Source organism: Corvus hawaiiensis, chromosome 22, assembly GCF_020740725.1.
Source record: "Corvus hawaiiensis isolate bCorHaw1 chromosome 22, bCorHaw1.pri.cur, whole genome shotgun sequence".
NCBI classification, from domain to species: domain Eukaryota; kingdom Metazoa; phylum Chordata; class Aves; order Passeriformes; family Corvidae; genus Corvus; species Corvus hawaiiensis.
The window spans coordinates 7,610,744-7,625,439 of NC_063234.1; the positions used below are offsets into that span (position 1 = coordinate 7,610,744).

The 14,696-nt window shown below is 52.3% G+C and overlaps 1 protein-coding gene and 1 long non-coding RNA gene across 2 annotated transcripts in view; both read right to left on the reverse strand.

Annotated features, from left to right (window-relative positions):
- Window positions 1–14,696, reverse strand: part of IGSF21 (immunoglobin superfamily member 21) — a 52,147-nt gene that overhangs the window by 7,304 nt on the left and 30,147 nt on the right. The window contains exons 3-5 of the mRNA XM_048326370.1: window positions 8,199–8,320; window positions 1,479–1,597; window positions 162–277 (exon numbers count right to left, since the gene is read on the reverse strand). Of these exons, the coding sequence (XP_048182327.1) occupies window positions 162–277; window positions 1,479–1,597; window positions 8,199–8,320 (357 nt within the window). The remainder of the gene's footprint in view (window positions 1–161; window positions 278–1,478; window positions 1,598–8,198; window positions 8,321–14,696) is intronic.
- Window positions 2,800–6,777, reverse strand: LOC125337079. The gene is made up of 3 exons (XR_007207935.1): window positions 4,265–6,777; window positions 3,691–3,805; window positions 2,800–3,207 (listed from the first exon to the last, which is right to left on the reverse strand). It is a non-coding gene; the product is annotated as an uncharacterized LOC125337079 (long non-coding RNA).

The window sequence follows — 14,696 nt, forward strand, 5'->3', positions numbered from 1 at the left end:
CCTGTGGATGGAACTCCTTCCCGCAGTCTCCATGGAAAGATGGGAATTGGGGAGCGGGCTTTGCCCGGTGGAACAGCACATGGATCTGGTGGATTTTATGGAGGACGGGTGTTTGGTTATTCCACGTGTTCGTGGGAGGGATGATCCCGCCCGGAGCTCACCAGCGGCGCGGGCTTCCCGCCGGACACCACGCACACCAGGGTGAAGTTCTGCGCCTGGTAGCGGCTGAAGGGTGCCGGGGTGTCGGCAGCCAGCACCGAGATGGACGTCGGGGGAGCTGCCGGGGCAGAGGCAGGAGGTCAGCATGGAGTCCTCAACACCCCCGTCCCATCCTCATCCTCATCCTCACCGACCTCCCCATCCTCTCCCTCATCCCCATTCTCGTCCCCATTCCCATGCCCATCTTTGCTGCCATTCCCATCCCCATTTCCAATCCATTCTCCATCCTAATCCCTGTCCCTCTCCTTGTCCTGTCCTCACCCCCATCCTTGTCCCATCTCCATCCTTGTCCCATCCCCAACTTCATCCCCATCCCCATGGGCATCCTCCTCCCTCTCCCCATCCCTGTCCTCATTTTCATCTCCATTCCCTTTTCCATTCCCATTCCTGTCCCCATTTCCATCCCCATTCCCATTCCAATCCCAGCACCCACTCCCATGGCCGTCCTACACCCCATGTTCATCCCATTCCCCATTCTCCTTCCAATCCCTATCCCTATCCCTATCCCTATCCCTATTCTTGTCCCATCCCCATCTTCATATCTGTTCCCATCCCCATGGGCATCCTCATGCCGCTCCCCACACCATCCTCACCCTCATGCCCGTCCCCGTCTTTGTCCCCATCCCCGTCCCCATCCCCATCCCCATCCCCATCCCATTCCTATTCCCATCGCCATTCCCATTCCTATCCCCGTTCCCATTCCCATTCCCATCCCCATTCCCACCCCCATCCCCATCCCGTTCCCATCCCCATCCTTGTCCTCCCACCCATCCCCATCCCCTTCCCCGTCCCCATCCCCATCCCCATCCCATTCTTATTCCCATCCCCATTCCCATTCCTATCCTCGTTCCCATTCCCATTCCCATTCCCATCCCCATCCCCATCCCCATCCCATTCCCATCCCCATCCCCATCCCCATCCCATTCCCATCCCCATCTCCATCCCCATTCCCATTCCCATCCCATCCCCATCCTCATCCCCATCCCATCCCCATCCCCTTCCCCTTCCCCTTCCCCTTCCCCTTCCCCTTCCCCATCCCCATCCCCATCTCCATCCCCATCCCCATCCCATTCCCATTCCCATTCCCATCCAGATCTCCATCCCCATCCCCATTCCCATCCCCATCCCCATCCTTGTCCTCCCGCCCATCCCCGTCCCCACCCCATCCCCGAGGATGGCAGAACGATCCCAATCCCTGCTGTCCCCACACCCGGAGACCCCGCAGTCATTTTCCCCGTGATCCCGATCCCGACGCTCACCCATCACGTTCAGGAACACATTCCCGGATGCCAGCACCACCTTCTCCCGCGTGGCTCGGTCGTAGATCCCCACGTGGCACTCGTAGGGACCGTTGTCCGAAATCCGGACCTCGGGAAGGCTGTGGAGGAGGGACAGCACTCACCACTCCATCCCCATCCCGTTTTCCCGTGGGATTCAGCGGTCAGCACCCGGATGCCGCAGCGTTGCACAGGGATCAATAAACTCCTAATAACTCCAAAGGCAGCAGGAGGAGGCCGGGAATGCTTTAGCAGCCGGAATTCACTGGCACTGACAGCTCCTCCGAGGGGAAGGAATTGCGTTATTGGAAGAGACGTGGATGGGAGGGAAAGGCACAAATCCGTGACCACGGAGCGCCGACGGAAAACCTCGGCACCGGACCTGCCAGGCCACCCCAGCACAGCAACGTGGAAGGGGGGGAAAAACAGCAAATCCCGAATTCCAAGTGACCCAAATCCCAAATTCCAAGTGACCCCGGAGCGCTCATCAATCCGCCTTTTATCCGGAGGCTTTGGATAGACGTGGGGAAAACGGGAGAGGAGGAGCTGTGCCGAAGGATCGGAGCTGCTGGGGCTGGGAATGCTCGGGAGGCTGCACAGAGGTCACTTCACTCATGGGCAGCATCCCAGCTCCCTGGTCAGCAGCATCCCACTTTTCCAGTCCCCAGAATCCCAGTTTTCTGGTCCTCAACGACCCACATTTCTGATCCTCAGAATCCCACATTTCTGATCCTCAGTATCCCACTTTTTTGGACCAGACAATCCCACCATGTTGGTCCTCAGCATCCCACTTTTTTGGTTCTTGGCATCCCACAATTCTGATCCCCAGAATCCCACTTTCCTGGCCCCCAGAATCCCACTTTTCTGGTCCTCAACAACCCACATTTCCGATCCTCGGAATCCCACATTTCTGATCCTCAGTATCCCACTTTTTTGGACCAGACAATCCCACCGTGTTGGTCCTCAGCATCCCATTTTTTTGCTCCTCAACATCCCACCTTTCTGATCCCTGGAATCCCACCTTTCTCATCCTCAGTATCCTACTTTTTTGGTCCCCAGAATCCCACGTTTTTGGTCCAGAGAATCCCACCTTGTTGGTCCTCAGAATCCCACCTTTCTCATCCTCAGCATCCCACAACTCTGATCTCCAGAATCCCACTTTTCTGGTCCTCAGCACGCCACCTTTCTGCTCCTCAGATTCCCACCTTTTTGATCCTCAACATCCCACCTTTCTGATCCCTGGAATCCCACCTTTCTCATCCTCAGCATCCCACAACTCTGATCTCCAGAATCCCACTTTTCTGATCCTCAGAATCCCACATTTCTGATCCTCAGTATCCCACTTTTTTGGACCAGACAATCCCACCATGTTGGTCCTCAGCATCCCACTTTTTTGGTTCTTGGCATCCCACAATTCTGATCCCCAGAATCCCACTTTCCTGGCCCCCAGAATCCCACTTTTCTGGTCCTCAACAACCCACATTTCCGATCCTCGGAATCCCACATTTCTGATCCTCAGTATCCCACTTTTTTGGACCAGACAATCCCACCGTGTTGGTCCTCAGCATCCCATTTTTTTGCTCCTCAACATCCCACCTTTCTGATCCCTGGAATCCCACCTTTCTCATCCTCAGTATCCTACTTTTTTGGTCCCCAGAATCCCACGTTTTTGGTCCAGAGAATCCCACCTTGTTGGTCCTCAGAATCCCACCTTTCTCATCCTCAGCATCCCACAACTCTGATCTCCAGAATCCCACTTTTCTGGTCCTCAGCACGCCACCTTTCTGCTCCTCAGATTCCCACCTTTTTGATCCTCAACATCCCACCTTTCTGATCCCTGGAATCCCACCTTTCTCATCCTCAGCATCCCACAACTCTGATCTCCAGAATCCCACTTTTCTGATCCTCAGAATCCCACATTTCTGATCCTCAGTATCCCACTTTTTTGGACCAGACAATCCCACCATGTTGGTCCTCAGCATCCCACTTTTTTGGTTCTTGGCATCCCACAATTCTGATCCCCAGAATCCCACTTTCCTGGCCCCCAGAATCCCACTTTTCTGGTCCTCAACAACCCACATTTCCGATCCTCGGAATCCCACATTTCTGATCCTCAGTATCCCACTTTTTTGGACCAGACAATCCCACCGTGTTGGTCCTCAGCATCCCATTTTTTTGCTCCTCAACATCCCACCTTTCTGATCCCTGGAATCCCACCTTTCTCATCCTCAGTATCCTACTTTTTTGGTCCCCAGAATCCCACGTTTTTGGTCCAGAGAATCCCACCTTGTTGGTCCTCAGAATCCCACCTTTCTCATCCTCAGCATCCCACAACTCTGATCTCCAGAATCCCACTTTTCTGGTCCTCAGCACGCCACCTTTCTGCTCCTCAGATTCCCACCTTTTTGATCCTCAACATCCCACCTTTCTGATCCCTGGAATCCCACCTTTCTCATCCTCAGCATCCCACAACTCTGATCTCCAGAATCCCACTTTTCTGATCCTCAGAATCCCACATTTCTGATCCTCAGTATCCCACTTTTTTGGACCAGACAATCCCACCATGTTGGTCCTCAGCATCCCACTTTTTTGGTTCCTGGCATCCCACTTTTCTGGCCCCCAGAATCCCACTTTTCTGGTCCTCAACAACCCACATTTCCGATCCTCGGAATCCCACATTTCTGATCCTCAGTATCCCACTTTTTTGGACCAGACAATCCCACCGTGTTGGTCCTCAGCATCCCATTTTTTGCTCCTCAACATCCCACCTTTCTGATCCCTGGAATCCCACCTTTCTCATCCTCAGTATCCTACTTTTTTGGTCCCCAGAATCCCACGTTTTTGGTCCAGAGAATCCCACCTTTCTGATCCCCAGAATCCCACCTTTCTGGTCCTCAGCATCCCACTTTTTTGCTCCGTAGCATCCCACCTTTTTCATCCTCAGTGTCCCACTTTTCCGGTCCTCAGAATCCCACCTTTCTGATCCTCAGCATCCCACAACTCTGATCTCCAGAATCCCATTTTTATGGTCCCCAGAATCTCACTTTTTTGGACAAGAGAATCCCACCTTTCTGGCCAGCAGCATCCCATTTTTCCGGTCAGCAGCACCATCCCGCCTCACCAGCTGGCACCATCCCATCCCACGACGCCATTGGCACCATCCCACCTTCCCGGCTGGCAGCACCATCCTGCTTTTCCAGCTGGGATCATCCTGCCTTTCCGGGCAGAATCCTCCCATCCCACCTCTCCAGCTGGGAACATCCCACATTTCCAGGCAGCATCATCCCATCCCACCTCTCCAGCTGCTCCCATCCCGCCTTTCCGGTCTGTGACTTCCCACCTCCCTGGCTGGAAACGTCATCCCACCTTTCCAGCTGGAAGCATCCCGCCTTTCCAGGCAGCATCATCCCATCCCACCTTTCCAGCTGGAAGCATCCCGCCTTTCCAGTCGGGACCGTTATCCCACCCCACCAACTGGAAACATCCGGCCTTTCCAGTCGGGAGCATTATCCCACCTTTCCAGCTGGAAACATCCCACCTTTCCAGTCGGGACCGTTATCCCATCCCACCATCCGGAAGCCCCATCCTGCCTTTCCAGCAGATTTCCACCTTCCCCCCGGCAGCATTCCCGCTTTCCAGTCAAGGGATCCATCCCTCCCCTCCGGCAGCCTCATCCCACCTCATCCATCCCATGAGGATGGGAGAAATTCCCTCATGGAGCAGTTTAAAGATCCCGCTCCGGGGAAATTTCCCTTCTGGGGTGATTCCGGCTCCACTTTTCCCTTCTCCCAGCCCCTGGCTGCCTTCCCGCTCCAAGGAACCCCCCTGGAAGCGAGCATTCCCTCCTTTCCATGGATACAACGCTTCCAAGCGCGCCTCCACTATCTGTTCCAGCCTCCGATTATCCACGCATGGATCGGGAATCTCCCGATTCGGAGCAGCTCTGATCCCGCTCCGTCTCTTTCGGAAGGATCCCTTTGGAGTTGCAAATCGGTTTGGTATTCCCGAGGATGGGAGACCGGGAATAACCGGCCCCACAAAGTTGGGAACGCGGGAAAAAAGGGATTTGGGAATTCAGAAAGCGACACTGCAGGACGAGGGTGGGATTTTAATCAAGGGAAGGGGGGAAAGAAAACGGGATTGGAGGGATTGGATCTCTCCCGGTTTTGCTCTTCACGGCCCCAAACCGGGATGGAAAGAGGCGGCTCCGGCAGCCCCTAGGCCGGGGTGATAAGGAGCGGGAAAACACTGATAAGGAGCGGGGAAATGCTGATAAGGACTGGGAAAATGCTGGCTCCTCCCGGGATAACGCTGATAAGGACTGGGAAAATGCTGATAAGGAGCGGGAAAACGCTGATAGGGCCGGCTCCTCCCGGGATAACGATCCCTGGGACAGTTCCACTCGGGATAACGCTGATTAGGACCGGGAAAACGCTGATAAGGAACCGGGAAAACGCTGATAAGGAACCGGGAAAACGTTGATAATCCAGCGTCTCCCGGGATAACGCTGATAAGGACCAGGATAACACTGATAAGGCCAGCTCCACTCAGGATAAAGCTGATAAGGACCGGGATAATGCAGATAAGGCCGGGCTAATGCTGATAAGGATCGGGATAACGCTGATAAGGACGGCTCCTCCTGGGATAACGCTCCTTGGGATGGCTCCGGCTGTGCCCGAGCCATGGCAAAGATTCCCAAAGAAAGAATAAATAGATGGAAAAACAAAGGGAGAATGAACAGGAAGAAAAATTTGGGTTGGGAAATGCCCCCTCCATCCCCAAAACCTTCCCGGGCTTGCTCCAGCTCTTCCGGAGAGCCCAAATCAGGCAGGGACTTCCCAAAAAAAGGCAAGGATTGGGAAAACCGGCCCTGCCTGGGAATGATCTCCTTGTCCCCAGGTTGGTTCCTGTTTTCCTTGGAAGAAAAGGTGATGGCGTGAGAAGTCTTTTCCCACCGACATCTCCCGATTTCCCGGCTGTTCCGGAGGCTTTCAAGTGCCCGGTGCTTGGGCGAGGGAATTTTCTGCTCCCAAATTCCGTTCGTTCTACAACGGGCGGGGAAAGGGAGGGAAACGGAGCCGTTGGAGCCCAAAAAATCCTTGGCTTTTCCTTGCCGGGTCAGGGAAATATTCCATGACCAAGGAATGTTGGATTCCTCATTCCCTGCTCCAGGGATGTTCCCAATCCCTCTCTCCATGCACAGGGAATGTTGGATTCCTCATTCCCTGCTCCAGGGATGCTCCCAATCCCTCTCTCCATCCACAGGGAATGTTGGATTCCTCATTCCCTGCTCCAGGGATGTTCCCAATCCCTCACTCCATGCACAGGGAATGTTGGATTCCTCATTCCCTGCTCCAGGGATGCTCCCAATCCCTCTCTCCATGCTCAGGGAATGTTGGATTCCTTGTCCCCCATTCCAGGGATGCTCCCAATCCCTCTCTCCATGCTCAGGGAATGTTGGATTCCTTGTCCCCCATTCCAGGGATTCTCCCAATCCCTCTCTCCATGCACAGGGAATGTTGGATTCCTCATTCCCTGCTCCAGGGATGCTCCCAATCCCTCTCTCCGTGCACAGGGAATGTTGGATTCCTCATTCCCTGCTCCAGAGATGCTCCCAATCCCTCTCTCCGTGCACAGGGAATGTTGGATTCCTCATTCCCTGCTCCAGGGATGCTCCCAATCCCTCTCTCCATGCACAGGGAATGTTGGATTCCTTGTCCCCCATTCCAGGGATGCTCCCAATCCCTCTCTCCATGCTCAGGGAATGTTGGATTCCTTGTCCCCCATTCCAGGGATTCTCCCAATCCCTCTCTCCGTGCACGGGGAACACTGGATTCCTCATCCCGTGAATTCCCACTGTGGGCACAGGGAATGTTTTAATCCGGTTTAATTCCCTGATTTTCCCCGTGTTCCTGGCTGGAGGCGAGTGACGGCCAAATCCAAGGGGAAGCTGGAAAGGCGGCCCCGGAGTCAGGGAATGGGAAATTCCTGCCTGGAGCTGCCAAAACCTTCTCCAAACAGAAAAATCCCCTAAAAATGTTCAAATTCCAAAGGATTGGGAAGAATTTCCCACTTCCCACCAGCTCATCCCACGGGATGAGCCAGGCCCAGCCCTTTCCAAGCCATTCCTGGATATTTCCAGGTGGAAAACATCCCATGGCTGGAGGAAATCCCGGTTTTCCCCCACCACATCTGGAATTTTCCTTACCTCCCACCAGGAAAAACGAGCTGGGAAAATCCAATTAGAAAATTCTCATTTCCCAAGGAAACGAGGCCGGGAAGAAGCCGGGAGGAAGGAATATTTCATCCCAGTTTTTTCCCCTTGGATGAAGCTTCTCCTGACCTTTTTTCCAAGATCTACCGTTGGTTTTAGAGCAGCGGGAATGGAGCAGGTGTGGGATCAGGAATAAACCTGGAATTTCTGGAAGTGATTCCCACTTGGAATAAAAGCAAGGAGAAGCTCCCGCGCCTGTTTCAGAAATAAATATGGATCTGTTTTTCCTGATTTTCCCAAGCTTTGGATTTCTCTGCCCATTCCCACCTCTAGAAATCCCCATTTTTCCGCTTTTTCCCTGCGGATCAGCAGGAAAATGGGAACACCCCTTGGATGGGGGGGCGGGTTTTGCCGGAATCTCTTCAACAGCACCAAAAAGAGGGAAGAAATTCCTAAAAATTGGCATTAAACGGGAAACAGGGACTCACCGCACGGTGGATTGGTAAACCAGGTCTTCCCGCTTCCGGTAGTTTTCCATCTGGGAAAAGTTGGTGGAAAACATGGCATCGAAGGTGAAGATCTTCTGCTTGATGGTGCCGCCGTCAGTGACCTGCAGGAAACAATCCCAGTGTCCCAAGTTTGGGAATTTGGGCAATTTTGGGCCCATTGATGAATATTTCAAAGGGGTTTTATGGGGAGAATTTGAATAAATTTCTTTGGATTTGAACACATTGATTGAGGTATTAGTGTTAATAGTAAAATGAATATATTTATTTGCACTTCAACATCGTTTTTATATGTTCGTATTTATTTAGATTTGAATCGATTTGAATTTTAATATATTTATAGTGAATATTGTAAATACAATTAATTTAATATTTTGATGCAGCACATTTAAATATTTAAATTAGAATTTTATATATATATTTAAAATTTTTATTTTTAGGCGTTATTTCTATTTCTGTTTCTATTTCTATTTCTATTTCTGTATTATTTCTATTTTATTTCTAATTCTATTTTATTTTTATTCCTATTCTATTTCCATTTCTATTAAATCACGATTTTCATATTCTTCCATAGAATCCCAGGACCTTTAAGGCTGGGATTTATGGATTTCTGATGCCCCTGCTGAGATGAAAATCAAAATCCACGTTTTCCATGCCATTATTCCATCGCCGGCTTCGTTTTCCAGCCAGGAATTGTCATTTTTAAATGGGAAACATCTCCTTTTAGGACTTTTGCTCTCTGTGTCCCCCAGCACCTCTGGATTTATCTTCCCTGCTTTTGAGGAGGAGTTTTAGTGGAAAAATAAGGAGGAAAATGGGAATTTGGGGGCGAAACCAGCTCAGATCCAGCAGAGTTAAAATTCCCATTTTTTAAAATAAACCAGGAGCAGCGGCAGATTTTGGGATTTAATCCCCAAATCCAACATTTCCTGGGACCAAGACCCCATTTCCCCACCCAACACTTGGGCAAAACTCCACCGTTATTCCCGATTTCCTATTTTCCCACTTTTTTCATGGCAAAAAGCGGCCGAAAAGGAGGGAAAAAATCCGTCACTAAAAAACCTCTTCCCGTTTATTATCCCAGGCTGAGGCTTTTATGGGAAAGAAATTCCACCCTGGCACCGATGTGGGATAAAGAAAAGTGGGAAAAATGATGGGAGTTGTAAATCTCTGGCCTCAGGAACCGGGGGAATTTTCCAGGGAATTTTCTGAGGATTTGTCCGGACTTTTCTTTGGGTTTGAGGAGAAACCTGGGAGCCGCTCGGGGATGGAGAAGCTCTTTGTGTATCCAAAGGGATTTTAGGGATTCCTTTAGGGTGGGAAGCACTGGGAATGGTGGAGTTGGCGCCCAAGGATTGGGAATTTGCACCCACGGGATTTTCCCAGCACATCTGGACAGATGTGGGCCCAAATCCCCCTCTATCCAAGCATAGGAGTGGGAAAACACCTCTGGAATCACCCTCTGGAATCGGGACCCCTCACATTCCCTTAGGATTCGGAGCCCGGGGAAGAGCCACATCCCTGAGGGAATCACAGGGAGTTGACGGCTCCCAGGAAAAGGCCCCTCAGGAATTGTTTTTCTCCTGGGATCAGCCCTAATTCCAGCCTTTTATCCATGCCCCGGGGGCGGTTTTTTTGGGAAGAGGAGCTCCATAGGAATTTGCAGCCCAACTTTTGCCTGCTGGGAACCAAAAAAGGGAGGATAATCGGGCAGCATCGCACGGTTCCGGTCCCAACGGATGTCTCCACATCCAGGAATGTCAGAAAAAAGGGAAAAGGGGCGCAGGAACACATTCCAGGCCCAAGGCTGCTTCCTGCATTATTCGTAAACCCCAGGAAAATCCCATTCCCAACAAAACCCGGCTGTTCCAGAGGCAGCTCCCGCCCTCCCCTCCATGCTGACCCGAACATTCGCTGTTCCCGAAATCCATTAAAATCCCGGAGCCTCCTGCCGGGATGCCCAAAGGATCCAAAACCATCGGGAAGTGATGGATGGGGGATGAAGGGAGCGATTTGGGAGGGATTGGAAAGGGCCGGAATTGGGATCTGGTCCAGGCTCCGTGTCCCGGGGCTGGATCAATGGATGCCCTTTCTCCAAGCGAACAGACAATTGTTCTGGAAAGAGGGAAAATTCCCTGGAGCAGCTGCAGCGCTCCTGGTGTTGGGGCCGTCCGCGGTGTCCACGTCAGAGCCACGGGGAAAAACTCATTGTCCTGGAAAACTCCGGATTTTGGTTTTTCCTGCCTCCCTCGCCCATTCCCTGGAAAATCACAGCCACCAGGAAAAACTCATTATCCTGGAAAACTCCGGATTTAGGCTTTTTCCTGCCCACTCCCTGGAAAATCACAGCCACCAGGAAAAAGTTGTTATCCTGGAAAACCCCGGATTTAGATTTTTTCCTGCCCATTCCCTGGAAAATCACAGCCACCAGGAAAAACTCATTATCCTGGAAAACTCCGGATTTAGGCTTTTTCCTGCCCATTCCCTGGAAAATCACAGCCACCAGGAAAAAGTTGTTATCCTGGAAAACCCCGGATTTAGGCTTTTTCCTGCCCGTTCCCTGGAAAATCACAGCCAGCGGGAAAAACTCATTATCCTGGAAAACTCCTGGTTTTGCTTTTTCCTGCCCATTCCCTGGAGAATCCACATCCAGCTGAAATCCAACCTCCCATCCCGAGGCTCCTGGACCACCAATCCCACCTTGCTCCAAGCCCCTAACGCCACATTCCCCTTCCCAAAATCCAGAGGAGCTGATTCCTTTGCGCGATCCTTGCTGGTTTGGTCCCAAAATGAGCCCCACATCCCAAAGGGATCACCCACCGCCCTTTTCCAGCATCCCAAAAACCTCGGGAATGAGCAAATCAACATTTTATGGGAGAGTTGTGCAATTTTGGGAGGCACATCCCTGTTTTCTGCTGCCTCTCCGGAGCCGGAGCGAGGCCTTGGGAATAAAGAGCTCCATAAATTCTGCGGATGCTCCCAGCCTTTTCTCCCCGAGCATGAGGAATTCACAGCATTCCAAATAAATTCTCCTCTTGGAGATGGATGGCACCAGCCAGTCCTCCAGGAGCTGCCGGCTGGAAATCTCTCCATCAGCAGCTTTGCTCCATTTTTAGGGAATTCCTTCTCATCCATAAAACTCGAGTTGTCCCCGGAAGGGAAGTGGGGTTGGAAATCCCTGCATGGCTCCGACTGAGTGGGGTTGGCTGGAAAATGTGGAATTTCTGGGAGCGAGAGGGGAAAAAGCGGCATTCTGGTGTCTCCTCCTGAGCTAATTCCCAAATTTTGGAGGCTCTGGGCATTCCCAGCAGCACTGGATGGCGTGGGAAGGGTTTGGAATTCGGGTGTCCTTCCCTTGGCTCTGCTGCTCCACTTGGAACCGGTGCTGCTGCAGGCCGGGACTTTATCGGTGTCACGGGCCACATTCCCACTTGGACGTGACATTCCCACCTGAAGCCACCTCGGGAATGCCTGGACCCACCTCAGGATCCGGCACAGCCCCGGAGATGCCGGCGCCAGGAGCCAAGGAACAGCTCCAGCTCTTCCCGGCCTCACTCCGAGCTCGTTCGCACGGATTCCGCCACCCCCGTCTCCTGCCAAGGCTTTTTCGGGAGCTCTCCAGGTGCAGATCCATGTTCGCACCTGTTCCCGGGAACATCACACCTTCCGGAGGCGTTGGGATTGTTGGATGTTAATTAACGCCTCTGCCTGTGAGATGTGTTCCTGTTTATTCCGGGAAAAATCCCCTTTGCTCATCTCGGGAATGCTAAAATCGGCTGCATTCCAGCGGCGGAGGGGTTTCCCAGGGGGAGGAACCTCTCCCTGTCCCTCATCCCTGAGGAATCCAGGGGAATTGCTGGAATTGCGGGTGCTGGCTGCACTCTGGGGCTTCTCTGTGGGGTTTCACCTGTGGGAAGAGGCTCCTCGGCCTCGGAGCGCACAGATCCTGATGGGATCACCCACGCGGGAGATACGGATTCATAACGTGGGTTATGGATGCATCCCGTGGGTTATGGATGAATCCCGTGGGTTATGGATGCATCCCGTGGGTTATGGATTCATCCCATGGGTTATGGATGTGCCCTGAGGGGTTATGGATGCATTCCACAGGTTATGGATGTATCCCATAGGTTATGGATGTATCATGTGGGTTATGGATTCATCCCGTGGGTTATGGATGTGCCCTGAGGGGTTATGGATGCATTCCACAGGTTATACCCCTGCCCAGGGAGTTATGGATGCATCCTGTGGGTTACGGATGTATCCCATAGTTTATGGATGTATCCCATAGGTTACGGATGTATCCTTTGGGTTATGGATGTATCCTGTGGGTTATGGATGTATCCCATAGGTTATGGATGTATCCTGTGGGTTATGGATGCATCCCATGGGATATGAATCCATCCCATAGCTTATCCACCCATCCCAGGGTTACAGATCTATCCCATAGGTTATGGATGTATCCCATAGGTTATGGATGTATCCTGTGGGTTATGGATGCATCCCATGGGATATGAATCCATCCCATAGCTTATCCACCCATCCCAGGGTTACAGATCTATCCCATAGGTTATGGATGTATCCCATAGGTTATGGATGTATCCTGTGGGTTATGGATGCATCCCATGGGATATGAATCCATCCCATAGCTTATCCACCCATCTCAGGGTTACAGATCTATCCCATAGGTTATGGATGTATCCCATAGGTTATGGATGTATCCTGTGGGTTATGGATGCATCCCATGGGATATGAATCCATCCCATAGCTTATCCACCCATCCCAGGGTTACAGATCTATCCCATAGGTTATGGATGTATCCCATAGGTTATGGATGTATCCTGTGGGTTATGGATGCATCCCATGGGATATGAATCCATCCCATAGCTTATCCACCCATCCCAGGGTTACAGATCTATCCCATAGGTTATGGATGTATCCCATAGGTTATGGATGTATCCTGTGGGTTATGGATGCATCCCATGGGATATGAATCCATCCCATAGCTTATCCACCCATCCCAGGGTTACAGATCTATCCCATAGGTTATGGATGTATCCCATAGGTTATGGATGTATCCTGTGGGTTATGGATGTATCCCAGGGTTATGGATCCATCACAGGGGTTACGGATCCATCCCATAGGTTATACTCCCATCCCGTGGGTTATGGATCCATCCCATGGGTTACGGATCCATCCCATGGGTTACGGATCTATCCCAGGGTTATGGATCCATCCCACGGTTTGTGGATCCACCCCACAGGTTACAGATCCATCCCACGGGTAACGGATCCATCCCACGGGTAACGGATCCATCCCAGGGTTATGGATCCATCCCATAGATTGTGGATCCACCCCAGGGCTTACGGATCCATTCCCGGGTTACAGATCCGTCCCAGGGTTATGGATCCATCCCAGGGTTATGGATCCATCCCAGGGTTATGGATCCATCCCCGGGTTACAGATCCATCCCATGGGTTATGGATCCATCACAGGGGTTACGGATCCATCACAGGGTTATGGATCCATCCCACGGTTTGCGGATCCACCCCACGGGTTACAGATCCATCCCATGGGTCATGGATCCATCCCATGGGTCATGGATCCACCCCACAGATTGTGGATCCATCCCAGGGCTTGCGGATCCACCCCAGGGTTATGTATCCATCCCAGGGGTTACGGATCCATCCCATAGATTGTGGATCCACCCCAGGGGTTACGGATCCATCCCATAGATTGTGGATCCACCCCAGGGTTATGGATCCATCCCAGGGGTTACGGATCCATCCCATAGATTGTGGATCCACCCCAGGGTTATGGATCCATCCCAGGGTTACGGATCCATCCCATAGATTGTGGATCCACCCCAGGGTTATGGATCCATCCCAGGGGTTACGGATCCATCCCAGGGTTATGGATCCATCCCACAGGTTATGGATGCATCCCACAGATTGTGGATCCATCCCAGGGCTTGCGGATCCACCCCAGGGCTTACGGATCCACCCCACAGATTGTGGATCCACCCCAGGGTTACGGATCCATCCCAGGGTTATGGATCCAGTCCAGGGTTATGGATCCATCCCGCAGATTGTGGATCCACCCCAGGGTTACGGATCCATCCCAGGGTTACGGATCCATCCCAGGGTTATGGATCCACCCCAGGGTTATGGATCCATCCCAGGGTTTATTCCTCCCTCCATTCCCCACCCAAGTGCCGCCATTGACTTTTCCACCTCTCTCCCCCTTTCCCTCCCCCTTCCCGCCTGGAGCAGCTCAGATCCCTCCAACTCCAGGAGCTCCCTCTGCTCCCTGTCCAATAAACCACGGGGAAGAGGAGCCCCGCGTGACCCCAATCCAGCGCTCCGGAGCCACATTCCCATGATTTACAAGCGGAATAAACAGAACTCCGCAGCTCCGGCGGATCCGCCCCGGCACTCCCGGATCCATCCGTCACCTCCAGCACCCGCGAGCTGCCGCTGG